The sequence below is a fragment of the Paramisgurnus dabryanus genome, chromosome 2, assembly GCF_030506205.2.
Source record: "Paramisgurnus dabryanus chromosome 2, PD_genome_1.1, whole genome shotgun sequence".
Taxonomy (NCBI): Eukaryota; Metazoa; Chordata; class Actinopteri; order Cypriniformes; family Cobitidae; genus Paramisgurnus; species Paramisgurnus dabryanus.
In genome coordinates, this window is record NC_133338.1 from 37,537,006 (window position 1) to 37,560,315 (window position 23,310).

The 23,310-nt window shown below is 35.9% G+C and overlaps 1 protein-coding gene across 3 annotated transcripts in view; it reads right to left on the reverse strand.

The window, feature by feature from the left end:
- Positions 1 to 23,310, reverse strand: part of cdh8 (cadherin 8) — a 97,660-nt gene that overhangs the window by 37,784 nt on the left and 36,566 nt on the right. For 2 of the 3 annotated variants that reach the window (XM_065289304.2, XM_065289305.1), the window contains exon 3: positions 20,616 to 20,910. In XM_065289304.2, coding sequence (XP_065145376.1) covers positions 20,616 to 20,910 — 295 coding nt within the window. Of the gene's footprint in view, positions 1 to 20,615; positions 20,911 to 23,310 lie in introns of those variants that run through there. The other variant, XM_065289306.1, reaches the window with a different exon arrangement.

Below are 23,310 nucleotides of genomic sequence, written 5' to 3' on the forward strand. Positions count from 1 at the left end.
ACTTTATTACTTCCACTTTAGAAGAGTTCAGCACTTTTTTATTTTAATATTTCTCTTTATATAAATACTATTTTGTACTTAAATCTATAATTTCATTATTTTACTAACCCAACTAACTCATCTGCGCTTTCCGATAGGTTGCACGTAAGGGGAAAAGTATAGCTTTCTTCCCATTGAGAAGAGTTCTGCACTTTTAAACTTTAAAAAAATATATCTCTTTACAAAAAAACTTTTTTCTTCTATTTAAAAGCTGTAATTTCGTTATTTTACTAACCCAATTAATGACTCCTCCGCTTTCCAATAGATTGCACGTAAATATCTGTGTATATGTGCCATCACGCGTCTTCAGCACTGCGGGGAGCAGCCAGCACTCCAATGTGCAGCTTATTAATACCAGACAAAGTTGGTATTTTTGTCCAGAAACATTGAAATTTAAACCATGGTCCGTGTAACGTAATTTAAATCCCGCGTCTCGGCCTTATTGTTTTTTTTTTGTTCTTGACGTTGGCTGAATTCTGGGTTTATATTTTAAACTGCCGCTTCAATGCAGTATAGCCACAAAGCTATTTAACAATGAGCACAATCTCCCGCGACACTACAACATGCTACTAATAATTCATTTATAAGAGCTGTTTTCTTGTACAAACATTAAATATTTTAAGTTAAATGTACAGTGTAAAAAAGACAAGATTTTAACAATGTCAAGATCAAATGCCTGAGTAACAGGGTATTGTGTGTATGTGTGCATGTGTGTGTTTACAGAATATTTATTTAAGTTTATGAACAAAATTATTGGAACACAATTATGATTCTGTGATTCTAAAGGGCACCAGGTGAAATCTTGCCTAGGGCAGCAAATTGGCCAGGGCCGGCCCTGAATAAAAACATCAGTAAATTAATAGGTTTCAGCAATTCTTCTGAAGAAATGTTACCATATCTTTCTCTGGAAAAATAAGCTGCCTTCAAAGTGTAATTGCGGATTCACGCGCTTCTAATCTAATTTTCCAAATTGTTCTTTTAAGTCCTAATGTAAAAATAACACGGAGACTTACGTTCTTACATAGATGTGTTGTATTTATATTATTAGGGAAATACAGGTAAGGATTTTTTCACCTTCTGAACTAAACAAACCGCATATTTTTATAGGAAATAGCCTATATTTGGCAAAGACGTTCATCTGTAGATCACTTTTGCTTTTAAAGTCAGATTGTTAAATATTTCCATTTCTTGAATTAAAATAGTTTTTTAAATGTTTCTTTATTATTATTATGAACGAAAAACTTAAAACCAATAAAATAGTACAAAGACAAACTCGCTAAAACAGCTTGTTTAATAATAAAACAAATTCGATGGATGGTATGTTCTAACACAAATAAATGAAAGACATAATTTTCCATTACTACGACTGCTTAGTGTTTGTTTATTATTATTTTATTTTAACAGAACAACAATAGATTAATAAAATGACTCACTTATATAAAGGAGAAGGTTTAACAAAAACGAATAAATGGAAAATATTTTACCTGCCTTAAAGGAACAGTATGTAAGAAATTTATATCAATTAATCATAAAATGGCCCTGATATGTCACTAGACATTAAGAAATCATTTTCATTTCAAATATTTATATCACTGACAACAGTGGTCCGGCCGGGATATTGTCATTAAAAAAGTGGAGTTGCAGCCCTCAACTGATGTTTATGTTGTCATTTTGTGTATTGGCCACCAGCTGTGTGATTGCAGTACCAGTTTTAGCCACAAGTTTTGTGATTGCAATACCAGTTTTGGCCACAATCCTACATACTGTTCCTTTAATACATAAATACATCTAAAGATTCTTAGATTTATTTAAAATAAGCAAACCAATCATTTGTTTAATCAATATAAAACTACAACAATATAAACCATGGACAAACTCGCAAAAGTTAGATAAAGAAATTCAATTTAAATCCTGTCTATTCTATTCATATTTGTGGAGCAATATAAGCTTGAAAGTATCTTGAAATAAATCGATAAACAAAAGCATTTTAACAATGCTTGTATTTTTAAGTTATTCAGGCATATGTTTAATATGTTCCAACTATTCATGTAGAGATTTAATATTTAGTAGCAGAATTTAATGGATCGTTTTAATGTTTGAGTTTCCATGGCGACATATCAAGGGTCATTATGTATATGTTGCGCTGGTCAGTCAGCAGTTTCTATCTCATTTAACACGTTTTAGGTTAAACACGTACGAACCATAATAAAATTGACCAAATACCTTTGCTCAGTGTTGGTTTTATGCAAAGTAAGTTTCTTATACCTAAATGTGTTTGTAAATTACATTACTTCTTCACTTCTTACACACTAGACTAGAGAGAGACATGAACAGGAAATTTAGGAAATTGTTAGCTCTTTTATTTAAATCAAATTAAACTTATCAGGAAACAAAGGTAACAACAGTTTATTGTTGATATAGAAATATGTGAGTGAACAAAGTAGGCTACAGAACAAAAACGTATAAGTTCAGACAGAGCCTAAAGCACGTTATTAAGGCAGATAAAACAGTGAAGTCGGGATTGTCATCCTCATGTTTCACATTAATTTTGTTGGTAAAAAGCATGTGGGTGAAAGTCGAGTTCAGGTAAAGTCCGCGGGGCGGACGCTGCAAATATTAATAAGCAGAGATAAAACCTTTAAAGCTTAAAATATAAAGCTTAAAAGGTGAATCACAGTTATTAGGGTTGCTTGTTATTCTCTGCTGTTTGCTTCTCAGTAGAACTGTACAATACGGGAGTGCAGTTACTGCGACAACCCTAAATCATATGGTTAAATCCAGTTGTAGCCATTTGTGATTGACAGCTATTCATCCAGCGCGTCTCCCCGCACGGGATCGATCACACATCCAGATACAGTAGTCACTTTGATGTTGATAAATGTAAACGGACTGTGTCCTGATATACTGATGATACGATCTGCCAGATGTGAAAAATGTGTTCGTATGTAATGCAAATAAACCCTTTGCCTGAACTTCACCCACTTCCCGTTTCGGTGTCACGTGACCAATGGAGCGTAAATGATTGGCTGGATGTTGAATGATTTGATACAGGGATCGATTGCTTCTCCTTGCTTCCCCGGATGTTGACTCTGAATATTTTTACACTGAATTTTTTGAGACGTTGAATTATTTTGCACTGAATTTTTTGAGACATTGAATTTTTTACACCAAATCTTTTGAAACATTGAATGTTTTTACACTGAATCTTTTAAAACACATTGAATTTTTTTTCATTGAATTTTTTTAGACATTGAATTTTTTTTACACTGAATTTTTTTAAAACATTGAAAAAATGTCATAGGCAAAAAAAAACAGTGCTAGATATTCGATGGCTTTTAAAATTCAAAGTCGGATTTAGATGCAAAATAAAATTCAGTGTTAAAAATTTGATGTAAAAAAATTCAGTGCTAAGAATTAGAATTCAAAACCCAACGGCACTGTTATACTTCCATACTGTAGGTCATTTTCAAACTTTTTAAAGAGTGACAATAAAAAAACAAGATTATGCGACGCAAACTCTCTTTGTTGGCTATGTTAATCAAAAACAAACAGTGTATCCGTATCTTGAAGTTGTATTTATTTGCCATATTTTCATTTTGCTTCTCTGTTCTTATTATATCACTATTTACTAAATTATTTAATTTATTAATAACTCCTTAATGATAATTTAATTGTAGACAATTTGTATACTAATTATTAGAGGGAAAAACTACTACTTTCTGCACACATTTCTGGAAATTACCGCCGTCATTTTAATCGCAAAAATCATACAAATAAATTGTAAAATCCTGCAGGGGCTTAAACCTGCACAAGCATGTTAAGGTAAGTTAATGATACTCAGGGTTTAAATTGGGTGGGGTTGAGCCCAAGCGCATAGGCTGATGTCTCGCTCTGCTCTGTGCCATTTTACTTGAGCAGAATATTTGAATTGTTTAAATCCAACGTTATTAATCCATTTTGACTAATTTGGGTAAAAATGTGTTTTCTGTACCAAGAAATTGACCAGATGAAAACCAGTATTTTCTGTTACAAACTTTCACATCGCATCTTTAGGTTATAATAACATTCAAATTCAAATCCATAATTAGATTTTTTAAGATTTATTATAAAATCGTATAATTTTTTCAAAATGCTATAAATCTATTGAATCAATATGTAAATGTGCATTCATCTTTGCCATGTTATATTCATTTAGTTGACTAGTGGTATACACTAATAAAAAAAAAAACATTAATGGCATTAATCAAAAAACGTACTTTATTTTATTAAAACACACTGTCATTGCTGCTGTCATCCTTGGGACATCGTTGCTGAACTTTTTTGACAGCGATCAGCTGTAAAATGTTTTGGTCCTGCTCGGTTTTCGTTGACTCAGAGTAAAATAATGTAAAGTTTTTCATAAGATCCGCTGGGGTATGCGTTAGCATGACAGAAGCTTGATGCTGTCGGGAAAACAAGCAACAGCCGGCATTTTTCCTTTGCTCAAGTTCCTCTCACGTAAATTATTAGATTTTGAAGGCTTACTTTTCTTCTCCGCCACAGAAAACCACCACAGGTTTATCAATGCCATCAAAGTATTATTTTGTTTTTGTTTGTTTGTTGATCATGAAGTACAAAATAGATGAGGAAAACTAGGATTCCGTGTGAATTCAAAGCGCCGCCCTTATTGTTAACAATGTGTGAAATGGTGCGCTGTGATTTGTTGAGCGCATTTATTGTATTCTGAAGAAAAGGAAGAGTGACGTTTGTTGCGGTTTGGAAAAAAGGTAGAAAAGATGACATAATAACACAGTGGATATCAGATTTTGCATAAAATTAAGAATTAAATTTTTAATACTGACCAGACAACATGATCTCACAAAGTTCCGTGGCATTCTCATGGATCTCCGCATATTTCCGTGGCATTATCACGGATTGGTTACTCAACTGCTTTTTCCTATTTTCAAACCATTGTCGCTTCGGTTTAGGGTTAGATTTGGTGTTTGCGTTAGTATGTCACTTTAACTATTGGTTTATACTATTTTTTCTGATGTATTCTTTTATATTTTTTAAACTGTAATCATTTGTCGCCTGGCGTTGGGGCTAGAGTTGGGTTTGGGTAGGGATGTCATTTTATGTAAATCTAACCCTAAACTGAAGCGACAATGGTAAGAAAATAGGACAAACCAGTTGAGTAACCATTCCGTGAGAATGCCACGGAAAAATGAGCAAAAAATTCCGTGACTATGGCCACGTAAATTTGTGAGATCAGGTTGGACCAGATACAATACTGATTTTGGTGGTATTTTTTTTTAAAATAGCGTTTATCGCGTTTTGAACCCAAACCAATTTTTTTTCCACCTCTGCAGCCTCTGCATCGCTAGCACATCTCTACGAGTATATAAACTATATAAACACATAAATGACCTGAGAGAGCATGTCAATGTCTTAAATCTGCTCCCATGATCTAGAAATGGAAAAGCGGCCGCAGGCAGATGCAGTATAAGTGACCATCACTTGAGTGCCAGAATTAATGGCTTTTGATGAGACAGCAAGACAACCAACACTTAACACAACATGCTAGTGGCCTGGGGCGAGTTAATGTGGCAGTGGGGTGGCAAGGGTTGTAAAGTGTGTGCTTATGAAAGGCATTTGAGGCAGAAAAAAGACTTGGGCAACACGGATGTTTGAGTGCAGTCCTTGACAAGCTGTTTACAAGAACCACGGGAACAAAACAATTAAGTGTGTCCTTTGATGGCTTTGACATATGCCGCCATTTTGAAGTGGCATGTCATTGATTCATTTTAATTAGTTCTTAGCGAATGTGTGCAGGATTTGTGGAGGGTGCTGTCAAGTAATTTTCAGACAAATTGCTACACTTCACATGTTTAATTGTTCCCTAGACAGACAGAATTAAATGAAACAAGACAGAGGAAGATGGAAGTCACACAATAAGAGGGCCAACAAGTCAAGAGGCCATTGTGAGGACGCATCGTTACCTCCATCTTCACAATGTTTCGTGTTTCGGAATAAAAATAAGTTAATCTAGCCAGACTGAAAATGTAATAAATGAGACAAGTTCTATCAAAACAGTGACATGTGCTGTCAAACCATAAACATACCGTCAAAGACGACCGCAGATCTGCCGGTCTTCATGACACTGAAAACTGCTCTTTTCTTTTTTATTCTGCCTTAGAAAAGAACAAATGACAGATAGGCGAGCAAACAAAGCAATTCACAATCTGAAAAGTAACAAAAAAATAAAAATAACGTCTGTGTGTGACACAGAGTCATGTCATAAATGTGGTCAAAAGGAATATTTCTGTCTGTCTGGTTGTCTTGAAGTGGTCGGTGTGTTCCAGCCTCATTTTTGGCTGTGTCTAGGGTGTGATAAGCATTAAAGCTCTCAGGAGAATGAATGACACACTGAAGTGATTGTGATCATCACAGAAAATGCCGGCCAAGTCTGCTCCCCCTCACCAGAAAAAGTGAAAGAAAAGGACAGGAGATGAAAGGCAGTACTGAGCAGGTGGAAGTGTGTGCATGTGTGAGGCAATGATGTAACACTCTGTGCCTGACTTCCCGTAAGCATGATGGGACCATCAAAGTTGACATATAGTGCGCAGGCAATGATGAAAAGCATCGCGGTCAAAGGGTTTGAGTGGACGTGGGAGTGGACGGAGTGTTGATCTCCCTTCCATGATTGCGTTGTCACTTCCGACAAGACAACTGCACACAGTATGGACGCAGTGATGGATTGAGTTACAGCCCCACGCTGGTAGCATCAAGCAAAAGGGAATCGTGTGAACCAACCCTTTGGCCTCCGACAAAATGGTCTGGGTGAAAAGGGTTAACACGTTTGCTGCGAGATTCTGAATGGTAAGACCAAACGAAGAGGACGTGACTGGTGAGTAAATGTTTCAGTGAGCCATAGGAAGCGCTTGTGGTGCCTTCTGACAAGCAATCCATCAAAATGAACACACATACTCTCATATACACTCTCATCTACACCTGCACACACTACCTAGAGGGATTTGTTAGAAATAAATGATGAATAAAAGAAAGAAAGAAAAAACTGAAAGAAAATAAATGAGTTCTTAAGTATCTGATCAAGTGTGGCATTTGAAAAAGGTAACTTGTGGTTGTAGATACAGTTTTCATAAGCGAACATACCGCGCTGTATAATATGTTCAGCTTTCTTTAAAAAAAATAAATAAAAGGAATAAGTACAACAGCATTTTATTACTTTGTCTGTATTTATTAGTTTTTATTGCCCTGTTGTGTAACTTAAAGGGGACATATGATGAAAATCTGACTGTTTCCATGTTAAAGTGCTGTAATTGGGAAAATTATCAACTTCGAAAATGTGCAAAAGATCAACCCAGTAACTTAGTTTTGATAAGCCATTCTCTGCAAGCATGTAAAAAATAGGTCATTGAAATTTGGCTCTCCTTGTGATGTCAGAAAGGGATAATACCGCCTCTTAATCTGCAATATCCACCCACGGCACTGCCATTTAGTGCAGAGATCAGCTCACTTGCAGGACACGCAAAACGGCACATTTTTGCTCACACCTACAAAGTGGACATTTTAATATGTTACAATAAATTATCTATGGGGTATTTTGAACTAAAACTTCACATATGTACTCCGGGGACACCAACGATTTATTTTACATTTTTAAAAAGTATTGTGAAATCTCCCCTTTAAGCGTGTGACACAAATTCAAATTTTATCATCACAATAGGATGCGTGTAATGTATGCTACTCGCTCCACTCGATTTTTGCACGCGCAGGGCGCACATGCGCATTTAATTTTCTTGCATTATAATTAGTTTATAGACAAGTGGACAACCGTTCCCCAATGTACAACCACAACGTGTGCATTGACAATGGAGGCCATATACTATATGAGAGATTGTTGAAGAGGTCAGGAAGCTCTTATTTATACAACTGTACCATGAAAGAGTACACAAATGAGTACATGAGTTTTACCTCATGGTGTCACCCCTTAAGATCAACTTGGACCCCTGTAGGCCTGGAGAGGCATCGCATGTAATGTACGTGTTCGAGTCAAATTATGTATGCTTTGCGAGGCTATGCTTTTTACTGTGCATGTACACAAGCTTACAGATAATTGAATTATTTATCTGTTTATTTATCTATTTGCCTATACATCCATCAATTTATCAAGTTGATATAAGGTATTGAATAGTTCAAATGATATTGGGAAATGCAAAAGGTTTTGTGTAGCTATCCAAACTTTATTTGTAAATATTTGAGTGTGTGGCTATTTGGGAGACTGAGCAGGGATAATAGCGCTCCTCATGCTCGCATGAGATGTTCAGTGGAGCAGCAGCCTATTTTAATGGGCCAGTCCCCTGTGGGAACCACAAAGACTCCATGCGGTGAAGATTTACCAATTGATCTCCTCAACTTATCTGTTTCTTTTTCAAATGACCTTGCAGTAGAGACTTTTATGCCCATCCTTTTATTCCGAGCCATGATGGGGTGCTCCACTAAGCTCAGATCTACACCACAGTGATGAATGCATTTCCCTCACATTTATGTTCCCCCAAACCAGGCCGGCACTGTGAATCTTCTGTGGTGCGACCCTGGCAAGAAGACCTTTCATCAAGATCTTTCCTCATAAGAGAACAAACGCATTTTTCACACACACACATCACACTGGTTAGCCTAAGCAGCACAAAGACGTTTGATATCCTAGGCTAATGCAGCCGTCTATAATGGCATTCTGTGTGGGCATGATCACATGCTTCTCTAAAGTTGCGTGTTTACTCTCCATACTGCCGCTCATTAGAATATAGACTAATAAAAGGACTATAAAGAGCAAATAAAAACACATTGGCCCACAGGATGTAATTATCGCTTTTAATTTGGGAGGGTAACCTTAAATGCCCGTGGGGAGCACACACTGCTGCTATGCCACTGCTTCATAACGTATAAGAAAGAGAGGGAACAGAGAGAAAGAGAGAGACGTAGAGGTGATAGAAAATAAGAGAAACAAAGAAAATAGTACAGATAGAAGCATTGTTACAACAAGGTAAAATGAGGTCCTAGGGTGAGTAGTGAAAGAAAAAGCTTTGCCGCAACATTAAATATCCACACTGTGTCTCTTGCATAATTAATAGATGAAGGAGATTTTGAACAGAGGGCCGTCTGTGAGAAAGCAGCCAGGCGTCGTATCAGATATAAATAAGCAGTGCCAACGGCCAGACTGTAGATTTGAACACTCAAGCATTCACCGAAATCTCAGCTTTCCTCTACAGGGCGCTGCTCATGTAAGACACTCCCACACACCGGTCTATAACCGATCTGAAGAGGGAATTCAGAGATAAATGACATAAATATGCACACTCGTATGATTTTTAAAGACGACCATTCCAGACAAACAGTTGTACAGCCGAAAAGAAGCTGGTCCAAATATGCTAAGCTTCAACAGTTTTTAAAGGTTCTCTGGCTGGATGTCATGGCTTTGGTTCAGAGATAATTTCCAATCTGCAGTAAATCAGGTCAATTAGACCCACTGAAACCGCACACAGCGTTACGTCTCATGCGACGGAGCGGCGTATAATAGCGTGTAGCTATCATTCAGCTCACGGTCGGGATGAGGGAGATAGGCCTGAGTGATGTTAGGTTAGCTTCACCTCCATGCTTTTCCTTATCATGGGAGACTGATAATGTCAGTGTCCACCTCAGTGCTGATTACCCTGTCATATGGCATCAGTGTCACTCTCTAAGCCAACACAATACCCTCCTGGGCCCATTAGTGCCGGCCAGAGCTATTTATGGTCTCTTCTCATCACCCAACTGCAAAATACACTTCCTCCTCTTTCATCATCTATTTCCATCTATAATATTTTTTGTTATCCTCTCCAGAGAGAAAGATAAGTTTTAAGCAGACATTAGTAAAAAAAAAATCTTTCTTTAACAAATAATTCTTCAGAGCTCCCACACAATCATTAAATGTACTTTTATGCTGAACACAATGAATGGCATCATTTCTTGTTCGTGAAAAGCACAGACAGAGCAAAGAACATCAGCATTAACAGACTGAAAGTTAACTGGATATGCAAGATATGCAAGCTACTTGAATAAATCAATTAAAAACAAATTTATAATGAGCCGGTTGTTATTGCAGATTATTTCACGGCACTCTGAAATGTTTGATTCTGATTGGCCAGTTGTGTCACAACCAAGAGTGTAATTCCAAAATAACAACCGCTCAAAACTAATAACACACGATATCCCGGATGCTGCAAATCATTTTGACAGGTACAGTTTAATATTACACAAAATTAAATATAAAAAAGTATTTTTTTTTAAAAACATATATGACATTATATTTACAAATGAATAAACCAAATAGCATGTTTGTGACATTTAAATGTCTTTTCTTATTTTAAAACCGAAAGTAAACAGGTTTTCCTTGCAGAAGTTCTGCATTCTTTAAAAATTAGCTAATAAAATATGTCAATTTAATATTTAATGTTCCTTACCTTACTTATGAGCTAAAAAGCTGTGTATAACGCGGGATAATGTACAGGCAGCCAGTTGTTATCACAAAATAAGCCTGATCTAGCCAAGTCTCTCGAAATTTCGTGCTATAGTCACGTAACTTTTTGATAATTTTTTCATGACATTGTCAAGAATTTCCACGTTTTCTTGATCGTATCCTGAATTTCTGTTTACGTGTCATTGTCACGTATTCGTTACTCAACTGTTTTGTCCTATTTTCTTACCATTGTCGCTTCGGTTTTGGTTTAGATTTACATAAAACGACATCCTTACCCATACCCAACTCTAACCCTAACGCCAGGCGACAATGGTTTAAAAATCTGAAAATACAAAAAAATCTGATTTTTTTTATAAACCAATACTTAAAGTGACATCCTAACGCAAACACTAAATCTAACCCTAAACCGAAGCGCAATGCTTTGAAAATAGGAAAAAGCTGTTGAGTAACCAATACGTGACAATGACACATAAACAGAATTTCGGAAATTCGTGACAATTTCACGAGAAAACAATCAAAAAGTTACTTTACTATATCACGAAATTTCGTGGGACTGTGTAGCCTGATCATGTAGGGGCTTATTTCTGCGAGAACAACCTGCTGCCTCTACATCATCCCATACCTAAAATCCTAACACAAAGTGAGTCTATGTACACTAAATATTAATTTTTTTATATATATATATATATATATATATATATATATATATATATATATATATATATATATATATATATATATAATTTATTTATTGTACAAAATCCAAACCTTTAGAAGAAAAAGCTTTTCTTTGTATCATTCAAGTTTAAAGTTCAAACAAGATGAACATGCATTTGGTTTAATCCTTTGTAATAAAAAATTATATTTGCTATCAATTATGCATGTTTATAAAATTGCCACTCAATCTGAATCGAGCATTGCAGAGCACTATTATGTTTGCTTAAAGAATGAAAGGGTATTTATGTTTTTATGCCAGCATTATCAATGATCCCGATAAGCTTCAAAACATGAAGCCAGAAATCTCACTACACACAGAGAAAATGAAACATGTACAGTAAAACACTGGACACCCACAGATTCAATAACAAGAATAGTTTTACTAGAAATGGATTAAACTGTCTACCTCCATCTCTTTTTATAAACAGTTGAACATGACTGCAGAGTTTAGTGGAGTGAAGTAAGATCATTTGTAAGCTCATTCTTTGTGATGTATAGCACCGGTGTCCAGGCGGCAGGTGAGAAGGTTTCAAAGAAAACGTGCTGAAATAGTACTAGTGTAGCACATTCACAGCTAGAATTGCTTACGTCTTATTCACTAAACCCATTTCAAATGAAAATCCATTTCATTCACACCTGTTGCAAAACTATGGGGATTTATAAGACAGTCATATAAATCCAAGAGTAACTGGATGGAGACAGGCAATGCTTAGTATGAATCGAGAGTAGGGAAGAGGAATGGTTTTACGGAAGACAAATTATTATCACTATAAAAACAAGTTTACACATATTTATATACTGTATATAACAAAAAGTGTGGAAAACAATGGATAAAGGGGGCCTGGTTGTATTGAAACTGAAAAAAAATATAGTTAAATACATTTAATAGTTAAATAAACTCTAAATTTAGATGTTATCACATATAGCACATTGTCAGGTACAGTATGCGAGTGAAAGGAGGGAGACTGGAAACTCAAAGAGATGATTAATAAGATAAACTTAAAATTGAAATTACAAGAACATTCCAAACAGGCAGGAGAACAAACAGGGAGCGTGACACACATTTAAAGGGTACTAAAAAATAAGAAATTAAAGTTTATATAGAGAAACAACGATTAAGTGTGGAGAAGTCTGCTTGGAGAGGCAAGTTAACATTTGTGCTGATCACTGCCTTCTTATATTATCTGAGGTCGGATAGACATGGTTTGGCTGCGGTGAGTTAACTCCCTGACCCTCACACCCAGCCGAGGCCATGGGCAAACCTCAGCGTGAAGTCTGACCAGCAGATGTGTCTTCATAGTGGCCCAGCTGCACACCATGTTAAAGGCCCAGCACCCCCTACTTCCTTCTCCATCTGTCACATTCATGCACCAGATTACACACTAAATTATGTACGTATAAACCTTTGGAAAAAATCTGAGATATTTTTACCACGTTACAATCACTAGCACACAGTTCTGGTCAATCTTCCGGGTTCATATTTTAAAGAGCAGAGCTTATCTAAAAAATGACTCTGTTTCGCAAAGGAAAAATGTATTTTGATGGCACATGTCAGGAATTGAGTCATTAAGTTTACTGACAGCAAAAAAGAATAATTAAGAAGCTGGTAATTAAAAAGATCTATGTACTGCCTTTGGCTTCAGCAGTTTCATGTGAAAGCAGTCAGTAACGCTAGCATGATCCAAAGTGTAATTAGACTTTATGGTTGACTTTGAGTGTAAAAAGAGTCTTGGTTAAGAGGAGGACTTTCATCTGACTGTTTAAACTTTCAAAGCAAGACAAACTAGGAAAGTGGGTTTATTTAAAATAAGCATGGCAGCATGCCCTGAACATTTCTGACAGGAGTGCGAACAAACTGTTTCTCAGTTGTAGTCCCGTTTTGCCGGTGTTTTTGAAGCTATGATTGTCTTTATGGTACGAAATATAACATGTGTTCATGTTTCGTGTGTAAAAGCCGCAGTATTTTTTTACACAATTTACTTATCTGTATACCGCTGTTTTCCCTGTCATAAAAATGTGCCGATGTCTCCCTTGTCTATGAAGTCCCTCCTTTTAGAAATACATAGCTAGTTCTTATTGTGTAGTTTGTTTAGGATGTTGTGATTCGACAGCAGCTTAGCTTAGCCAGGGCCGTTTGAGCACAGCTGACGACTGACATATTCCTGTGGGCGGAGTTTAGTCAAAAACTCTTTTATTGACGTCATTCAACTGGGAAGAAGAGGGCTGTAGTCCAAACGGGCCGTTCGCTGTAGGCTTTGAAACGGGAATTCTATTAAAGAAAATATATCGCCTGACAGTGAACTTTGAGTTTTATAAATTTGCAGGTATTATTTATGCACTAACAGCAACATTACACACTAACTGTTCTTGGACAAATTTAGATTATTATTTATATCTAGAAAGTCTTAAGCCAGGTGTAATATCTGCGTCCCCACGTCTGGCAGCTAAAGACATTTGCTCTTGAATCCTCTGATTGGGTAGACATTTAGCAGTGAAGAATTTAAATCACAGTGTACCTGAGCATAAAATATTTACTCAAGTTAAGCATTAGCACCTTTACTGGCCAATATTGCACTTGGGTGGGATTTTTTATGAACTGAGGACATGTTTATTGGTGTAAGTGGAATAAATGTAAAATAAAACAGCTTAATATTTGAGCACACAGCAACGGTTCAAATTATTTTAACGAGTTACAGCATATTTAAGGCCCATTAAATTAATGTGCAGACTGTAAATGTACATTGGCTGATAGCTTAAAGCGTGCGCTCCATTCCAGGCTGAGCAGTATGTCTGTTATGCATTTCCATAAATATGTCTCAAAAAATAGCTTCCAAATCATTGTCAAAAATCCTCTTGACAAGGCCTTATTTATTTTTTACCTGCCAGGAATATGGCGTGCATAATCAGAAATGTTATTAGAGGAACAGACCCCTCGCCTGTTAGCCCTGTTACCATAGCTCGTAATAACTCTGAAAATGCAAATGAACTCAGGGTAATCTATTAACGTCACTTCAGTTTTATATCAGCACTCCAATTTAGCAGATCCTGACACAATCCTGCGCGCTGTGTCTCCGTACAAGGGTTCATTTTGCCAGGAGAGAGCGGACACACAGCAAGCAGGGCAGAGGAACCATGTGCCATCTGTCTCTTTCGACTTTATTACCCGACTCTGTAACGAAGCCTCCATCGCAGGGGCTTCGTGCGCACACGACTTGCAGGTGACAAAAACAACTTTCCCCGGTTTAGTTTTCCTTGTAGCAATTATTGTCATTCACACCTTTTCTGCAGAAGGGAGGCGATATGGGCGACTCGATGTTAATTACCCCAATAGTCACTTCAAGAAGACTTGCTAATTTCAACAATGTAGCAATCATCTTGTCAGCACCAGAAGGCAGGGAATTTTTATATTTCCAGCATATGGTTTGAAGACCTGATGGGGAATTGTGCCTGCTTGTATTGGCCTTAGAGTCAAAGACCCCATTAGCGAAAAAACAGACACGGTAATCCAATGAGATTTGTCCAATCCATGCAAATGAGTTATAATTCCCTATTGTGGACGGACCAGTGTTAGTAACTCACAGATTTAAATTATTTGAAGTGAAATTGAAATAGGAGATAATCTCATGAATATGCATGCACTGCTCTAAAGGGAAAACTTAGTGTCGGTGAGCCTTCATTTAATGTTTAAGTTGAAAAAGGTACAGAGGATCTTATAGGCTTTATGCCCAGCTGCACTACTTCCTGAACTTCAGCCAGCTTCTTGTTTCCTGTCTTCCATTATTGGACAAACTGATTAATCCAGGTGTGCCTGACCTCGGTAGTCACAAACAAACTGATTAATCCAGGTGTGCCTGACCTCAGTAGTCACAACAACAATAATCAGACACACCTGGATTAATCAGATTGTCCAATAATGGCAGACAGGAAACAAGGAGCTGGCTGAAGTTCAGGAAGTAGTGCAGTTGGGCATAAAGCCTATTATTTATACTTTAGGCTCTAAAGTGACCAAAGGGTGTTGGAAATACTTGGTATATTGGCAACAGCATTAGACAGCACAGTCCAGTAACATGAGTGGGTTTTATATTTGGTTGCCAATATTTGGTTGTTTAAAAACTCTCACTGTCCCTCAGGTGGGACGTTTGGCATGACATATTTAAAACAATAATTTATTGTATTAACCAGCATTACTCTTGGCAAACTATACATCGTTGGAAAGCTCTTACATTGAGGTGTTCATATTTCATCATCACTTTGCAAAAATAATGATATAGTATGAGTATTTTTTTTTAAAAATTCAATGGCAAATAGCTGGGCCCAATGTGTTTTTACATGTTTATTATTAGATATCCTATAAACCTGAAATAATCTTGACAAACTATATATTGTTGGAAAGCTCTCACATTGAGGTTTTCATATTTCATCATCATTTTGCAAAAATAATGATATAGTATGAGTAATTTTCTAAAATTTCTCTGGCAAACAGGTGGGCCCAATGTGTTTTTATATATTCATTATTAGATATCCTATAAACCTGAAATAATCTTGAAATGAAGTATATATTGTTGGAAAGCTCTAAATATTGTTTTCATATTTCAAGGTCATTTGATGATAAACATTTATCAGTGACAGTGATTTTGTAAAATGTAAAATTTTTATATATTCATAATTATAATATCCTATTATAAATCTTAAAAAATCTTGACAACCTATTTATCACTGGAAAGCTCTAAGAATTTAGTTTTCTTATTTCAAAACCTTTTTTCATTAATAATGATGCAGTGACAGTAATTTCTAAATTTGTGATTTGTGAGTATGCAGTAAACCGTTAACACCTAGTGGCCTTAAGGGCGATTTATAGTCGTGCGTAGGTCCTACGGCGTAGCAGCGACGGCGTAGGTTCCGCGTCGGTTTTCATTTATACTTGTGCGTCGCCGTCCGCGTCGACGTGCAAACACACGCGAAACCGCTGGTTGGCAGTAATCACGCGTGTAACCACAATAGCAGCAGAAGTCGTCACAGAAGAAGAAGCTAAGCAAGTTAACCCACAAACGAGGAAGAAATAGCAACTTGTTGTGTATAATTTGAGAAGACCAGCAACGATGGAAGTAAATAAACAGCGACTTATGTTTCAGTTTGAGTTAAATCACTCCTCAACTTGGCTCATCTTTGTTTTCACCGTCTCAAACGGAAATACCTATGACACAGTTTTTTTTACCTGACGGGAGGGGTTCTGGTGGACCAATCACAGAGCTTGGGGTCCGCGTAGAGCCGACGCGCTGTTAGAAATTTTGTGAGGTGCGCGTCAGGCTACGCAGAGCTACGCACGACTATAAATCGCCCTTTAGTTTGTAAAACCACTAAAAGTGTGAGAAAAACCTCACTATTTGTGATCAGAACTAATTTAGACTCATGGCTTTATTTTCATAGCATTTTGGGAGCAAAACATTTTCATTTTTATGGGTTTTTAATCACTTTGCATTCCTGAAAAAGGCTAAAAAATGCTTAAAAAGGACACAAATTGTACCCTGCTGAGTTGATTGTATCTTAAAACGGTTTACATCATTCGAATCACAAAAACTTCAGCTTTCCAAAGATATGTGACATGTTTCGCTTTTTGTTTTTGAGTTGTTGTGTTGTAGTTTTTAACTCCTTACAATTCCTGAAAAGGCTAAAAAAATGCCCAAAAAGGACACAAATTAAACCTGCTGTGTTGATTGTATCTTAAAACGGTTTACATCATTTGAATCACAAGGAATTCAGCAAGAACTCCATCCCACGGTACACTGGATTTTTTTTATATAAAATATATACTTTATTGTATTATTTGTATTTTTACAAATAAACTTAAACTTCTATAACGATTTTTTATTTAATATTAACCACTCCTTTTGTCCCCCCCTACACTAAAAAGGGGTTAATGTTAGGAGACATACAAGACACACATGGCCAAGTGTAAATGTATAGATCAAAACACAGTAAAAAATATCTTGTGTCATAGATCTGCAACGTTATATTTATCTGAAGTATTTAGCCACTGATAAAACTAAAAAGTATTTCATCAAGCATTCTGAGCAATAACAACATGTTTCTTGGTTTTCCCCCTTTACAGCTATAGCATTTTTCAAGTGGGGTTCAATTTAAAAAACATTTTATTACAAGAAAACTACTGAGTTTAATAAACATGTTCCGTCAAAAAATATTAAAAGTGTAGTGTTTTTCAAAGACAGTACATTATTGCTAGTTCTTTTTTGGAAGGATATATTTTAATATACAGTATCAGTGTGTATCAATGCACAAACAAATACTGTTATGACATATGTATAATAAGTAAATGTTCGAACTGGGCTTCGGGATGCAAAATAAACTACATTAGATCATCGCATTTACATTTACAGATTCTAGTAAGGCCTTTATTTGAAAACCAAACATGCGACATCAGAATTTTCTGTGAACTTTCTGTGATTTGTGTATATGAAGCAGGAAAGAAAAGAGGCATCCTTATTTGTCTGTTTGTTGTTTTTCTCTCACTGCCAAATGAGCTTTTGATTCTCACTGACTGTCTCCCAAAACATAAATACTTTATAAGACCAAAACAAGTCATCGAGGATGCCTTTCAAGCAAACAAGAGAACATCAGCTAATGTATAATTAATAAGCAGTGACAAAAGGAAAGAACAATCGTGAAAGAAGTCGACTTCAGGCATCTTTTGCTGTATTCCCACAGGTGACCCCCTTCCTGCCCTCCTCTGCCTATCTGCTTTTCACCCCACCGTCTGCTGTATCCCACACTTCACTGTCAAACCCCTTACACTGAGAAATTCAATTGAGTGCATCTGAAGAGAGATAGAGATCATCTTACCTATACTGTGTCTATCGTTCTGTATACTGGGACAATTTTATGAAGAACAATACAGAGGAGAAAATGCCCATATGAAGTTCAAAGGTTTTGGAAGAAGAAAGGATGCTCTCTGTTATACATGTCTGGGTTATGATGTATATGAAGAAGTGCACTATTTCCCTGATTGCATTCTGCACTTCAAAAGTAAGCCTTGGGTCAGAAGTCTTCAAACCACACACAGAGGGGATTTTAGTGCCATTGTTGTCCTCAAATAGACATTGATAATTTCATTAAAGGCACTTCCTGTAACTCTTATCTTTAATCTATATTAATGAATACAGTGTTGGCCTCCATTACATTATTTTATGTTGTTTGCAGGCTGTCAACCATAGAGCACATTTACAAAAAGCAACAAGTCATGACTTCAGATACTTTATTTGGCCATTTCCTGCTCGCACTGTAATACACACAATATACATTTATTGCATACCTTTTTGTTAAAAATAGTTTTACTCTAAATGATGAACATGTAGTGTGCATTCCAGAACAGCACAGCTTTTCAAATGTCAAAAGGTTATAAAAATAGCTTAAGTTTCACTTTTTCAGAATTCCTACACAGCCTTACTCATACTCAGGATCATTCTCAAGGTCAAACTCAAGATTGTATGAAGAAAACTCACTCAGGCTTTGTCAACAGTGTTTGAGCTCTATTTAAAGCCACTGTTCAGGAGACAGTGATTAGAATGCATTGAATGCTTGAGAACTTCTGAATACATTATGTTTCTTGAAATGAAAACCATTGTTATGGTTATAATGGTCATATCACAGTCGCAGTCACCCATTATGCCCAAGCTCGGCCAGCATTTGCATTTGATAAAAAATTAAGCTGGGGAAATAATATAATGTGGACGCACCAACATACAAACAAATGATTGTCATCTCCAGACATATATATTAATGTCACTTTATATTTATTTTTGTTTATCCCTATAATATATACAGTGATGTATAAAGTTTGAAACCAAATTAAAAAAAATTGTATTTAAATATTTGAAAAAAACTGTATAAAATAATACAGTGTGTATATATATATATATATATATATATATATATATATATATATATAAAAGTGACTGGAGACTTGTTTTTAAAAGTGGAGATTTTTGCATATACCTGTACTTAAAGGAGCATTTCACCCGTAGAAACGTTAATCTTTATTGAAAGTGTGTCATATTTGTAGTCGAAATGTAACATACATTTAGAATTTGATGCCTATTTGACAGAGAAAAGGGGTGTTTGTAGTCTCACTCCCTCAACAAAGACATTGCACTTCCTTCTTTCAATGATGCAAAATGATGATTTTTACATCATTGAAAGAAGGAAGTGCAACACTGAAATCTGTATTTCTCCTCTCTCAGCGGTAACTGGGGAAATGATGCATGACCATTCAAAAACATGACTGGGGTTCTAACTATACAAAGCTTAATGCAAATGGGTGAAGTGTCTCTTTAAGAGGGTTTTGGAGAGAAACTTTTGTTAAATACTACGCCTGTCAAAAGATTAATCGTGATTAATCATATACAAAATAAAAGTTTGTGTTTGCATTATGTGTGTGTACTGTGTGTATACATTATGTATATATAAATACACCCATACATGTATGAATTCAAGAATTTTTTTTATTTAGGTATATTTTGATTAATATTTATAATATAAAATATAAAAAATATATAAATATACATGTTAATGTTTCTTAAATACAAACATTAATGTGTGTGTATTTATATATATAAAATAATTACACACTGTGCAAAAACATAAATTATGCAAAAAACAAAAATATTTTGTATGTGATTAATCACAATTAATCTTTTGACAGCCCTATTAAATACCAATGACATGACTAAAGTGACATTTGTAAAAATGAGGCATTTCAGTTACTGACTAATAACCTTTTCATTGCCATTAAAGTAAAATGACTGAACTTAAACATAAGACCCTGATAAAAATGCTAATTTGCAAAAAAAAAACCATATCAGACGCACTTGCAGGGTTTCACTTCTGAGCTCTTCAAATATATTTGGAAATAAATGAAATATTTCATCATTATACAAATGTAAAGAAAATTCCTGATTCCGACCAAGTTTTTATACAAAAGATCAGGCTTCCTTACACAACATTTTCAGATCAATCTGGAATAACATGGATCATCAGCTTGTGGAGTCAGCTTGAATGCATCCGGTAATAAAAGGAATATATATATATATAGATATATAATGTAATGGTCTCAGACTTCTGACCCCAGTATATAATATATATATATATATATATATATATATATATATATATATATATATATATATATATATATATATATATATATATATATATATATATATATATATATATATATATTTATGACCTGTATATTTTGTTTATCTACAGAAACTTGTATTATTATTATTTAGCTGAGACAAGCAGAGATGATAATGAGGAAATAACTCACCCACTTGGGACATCTCTGGCACTGAACCTTTGTAAGGCCCCTCAATGAACTGTGGGGGGTTGTCATTGATGTCTTGCACTTTGATGATGAACTCTGAGGGCGGTTCCATAGGCTGGTTGGAGTCTCTATCGATGACCTGTGCAGTTAGCGTGTACTCTGCCTTTTCCTCCCGATCCAGCCTCTTCATTGCGTGAATGTCTCCCGTCTTTTCGTTAATGGCGAAGATGGTACCAGCCCCCTCCCCTGCCAGCACGTACTTGATGTTCTTATTCCCCACGTCCAAATCTGTATGGAGCTAAAAAGAAACAAAGGTGGATGAGTGAGACCACTTCCATTCATAGATAATACCACTTGAGCAGGACCAGATCGATGCCTTCCACGCTGGACTGAGCTGTAATCAATCACGTAAAAGAATTAAGGCCCAACGCCAAGTGCACAGCATCAGAGTCTTTCCAAAACACCAGTGTTTTAATGTGACAGCTGAAATCTTCAATCTCTAAAGACAAAAGAAGTAAAGGGCACACTAAGCCCTGGATTTCCCGGTAATGTCCGGATTGTGTATCGCATCTATCTGTCATTCACTGCTTTATACGTTGCTAGTAAAGGGTGGAGGTCAAAGCACTCTGCTCGCACCTGCCTCGGGGCCCTGTTACCAACCTGAAATCAACTGCCAGGTCACAGTTCCACAACCAGAAGGCAATTGCATTTTGACAGGAAAAAAATGGACAAAAGGGAAAGGCCAAGACTGTCCCGAGTCCTGAGACAGAATACGGACATACTCAATAGGAAGGAAGCCCAGATCTAGCTTATCCTTCTCTCGCTTTCATTCATTTTGTATGAATTTTTGTTTTCATGAGTTGGTTGTTTTAATACAATAAAAGTACAATTTTCTCTGAGATCCTTCTTTTTAATCTCCTACACCTCTAGAGTATGTTCAAAAAATTAATTGGAAAGTTTGTAAACTCCATAAACTGGAACAACAGAGTTGATTAGTGTGAGCGAGTGTTACCCTCCACCAGAGCTCACAAATCTCATTTGCGCTTTAATTCAAATACAGCACCTTCAGACGCTTCATGCAGGTTTGACGTCTTTGACCCCAAATGCCATAATTCAGGAGCACAGGTATAGAACAGAAAGCAGAGCGATGGTTTGAATAGTTGCAATGAAAAATCATACTAGAGATGTGAGTTGAAATCCGACTGCACATTTTATTTAATCCCTGGAAAAAAAGTTTAAAAAGTAATAACTTTAGATATAGATAAATATGGCAAGCATTATTTTTAAAAGTAATATTTTATATAAAACAGAATAATTTACACCTTTTTACATGCACTCAATTTGAGCTACATACTGTATCACAACTTTGTTGCTGTTTCTCGGCATCATTTCTCGAAGCGGTAATATATACAGTCTGGTGCGAGGTGGGAGTACACTTGAGACTACAGTAACAAGGCCAACATGAGCTTTGAAATACAGACTTCAAAAAAACAAGCAATTGCTTAATAACTATGATTTTATGCATATGTTGTCTCAGTGGTGCTGTTCCCAGACACTGACAAAGTACACACACTTAAATTGTCACACCTTGCACTTTTGTTCTCCTAATTGTCCTATCATTCCACATGAAAGATCTATCTCATTAACACATCATCTTCACAACATTCCTCTCTCTACGAAAACCCTTAAATGAGCCTAAATTAATGATGTACATTTTCTGACGCCAAACTTTTCGTCTAGTTTTTCTATTCTGTTTCTTTCTCTTTTTGAGTTCAAGAAAATGACCGATGATACGTTATTATATATTGCTGTAATATATATGATCGAAATGTCACTGCTGTGGACAGGTTATTTCCTCTTTTTCTTCACCCTTATTGCCCTGTGTGTACAGACAACATTTCTGCCTTGGTCCTGCGCTAGTCTCATTCTGACGAGTGATCGTTTAATCTCAATGTGCAAACAATCGACTGAAAGTACGGCAGCAAGGGGAGGCAGCCTGTCATTATACGTGTTGCCACGGCAACTCCAGTGCTCCAACATCTGACGACATCAGTATCTTAGCAAACTCTCCCAACATACATGGTCTGGTAGGGTAGAATTCTTGTTTATATTGTTTTGTTTCAATACTTAAATAGAAATAAATAATTTTATTTATAAAATTAACAAATGTTATGAATTAAATGTAACTTCGTTGGTAGAGCATTGCGTTAGGATTGCAAACTGCATGGGTTCGATACCAGGGAACACACACACTGATAAAAAATGTATACAGGCTATCGAATGGACCAAAGCATTGGGGTGATTCTCACGAAAGTAGACTTATGAGGTGTCATGAAACATTTTGATAAAAAAAGTAAAGGCTATCAAAATAAAAAGCACATTTAATGAGAAAACATTTATTACCACAATGTGTCCATGACTGGATTAGGGTTCTTTGACATAAAATATTTATAATTAAAAAAAATAAAAAATAAAAAGCTTCAGTGCATGCTATATAAACATTTACAGTAAAGAAACATGTTGTATTTGGTGATCATTGGTAAATGTAGAGACAATAATAAGGAATATAAATGTGTTCAAGACCAATTTTCTCATCCCCCGCAACAATTTTCAATCATTGTTTAAGCCCTCATGGAACTAACATTTAAAAAAAAATAATGTTGGAAGGGACATAATTGGCTGTGACACACAAGTTGGC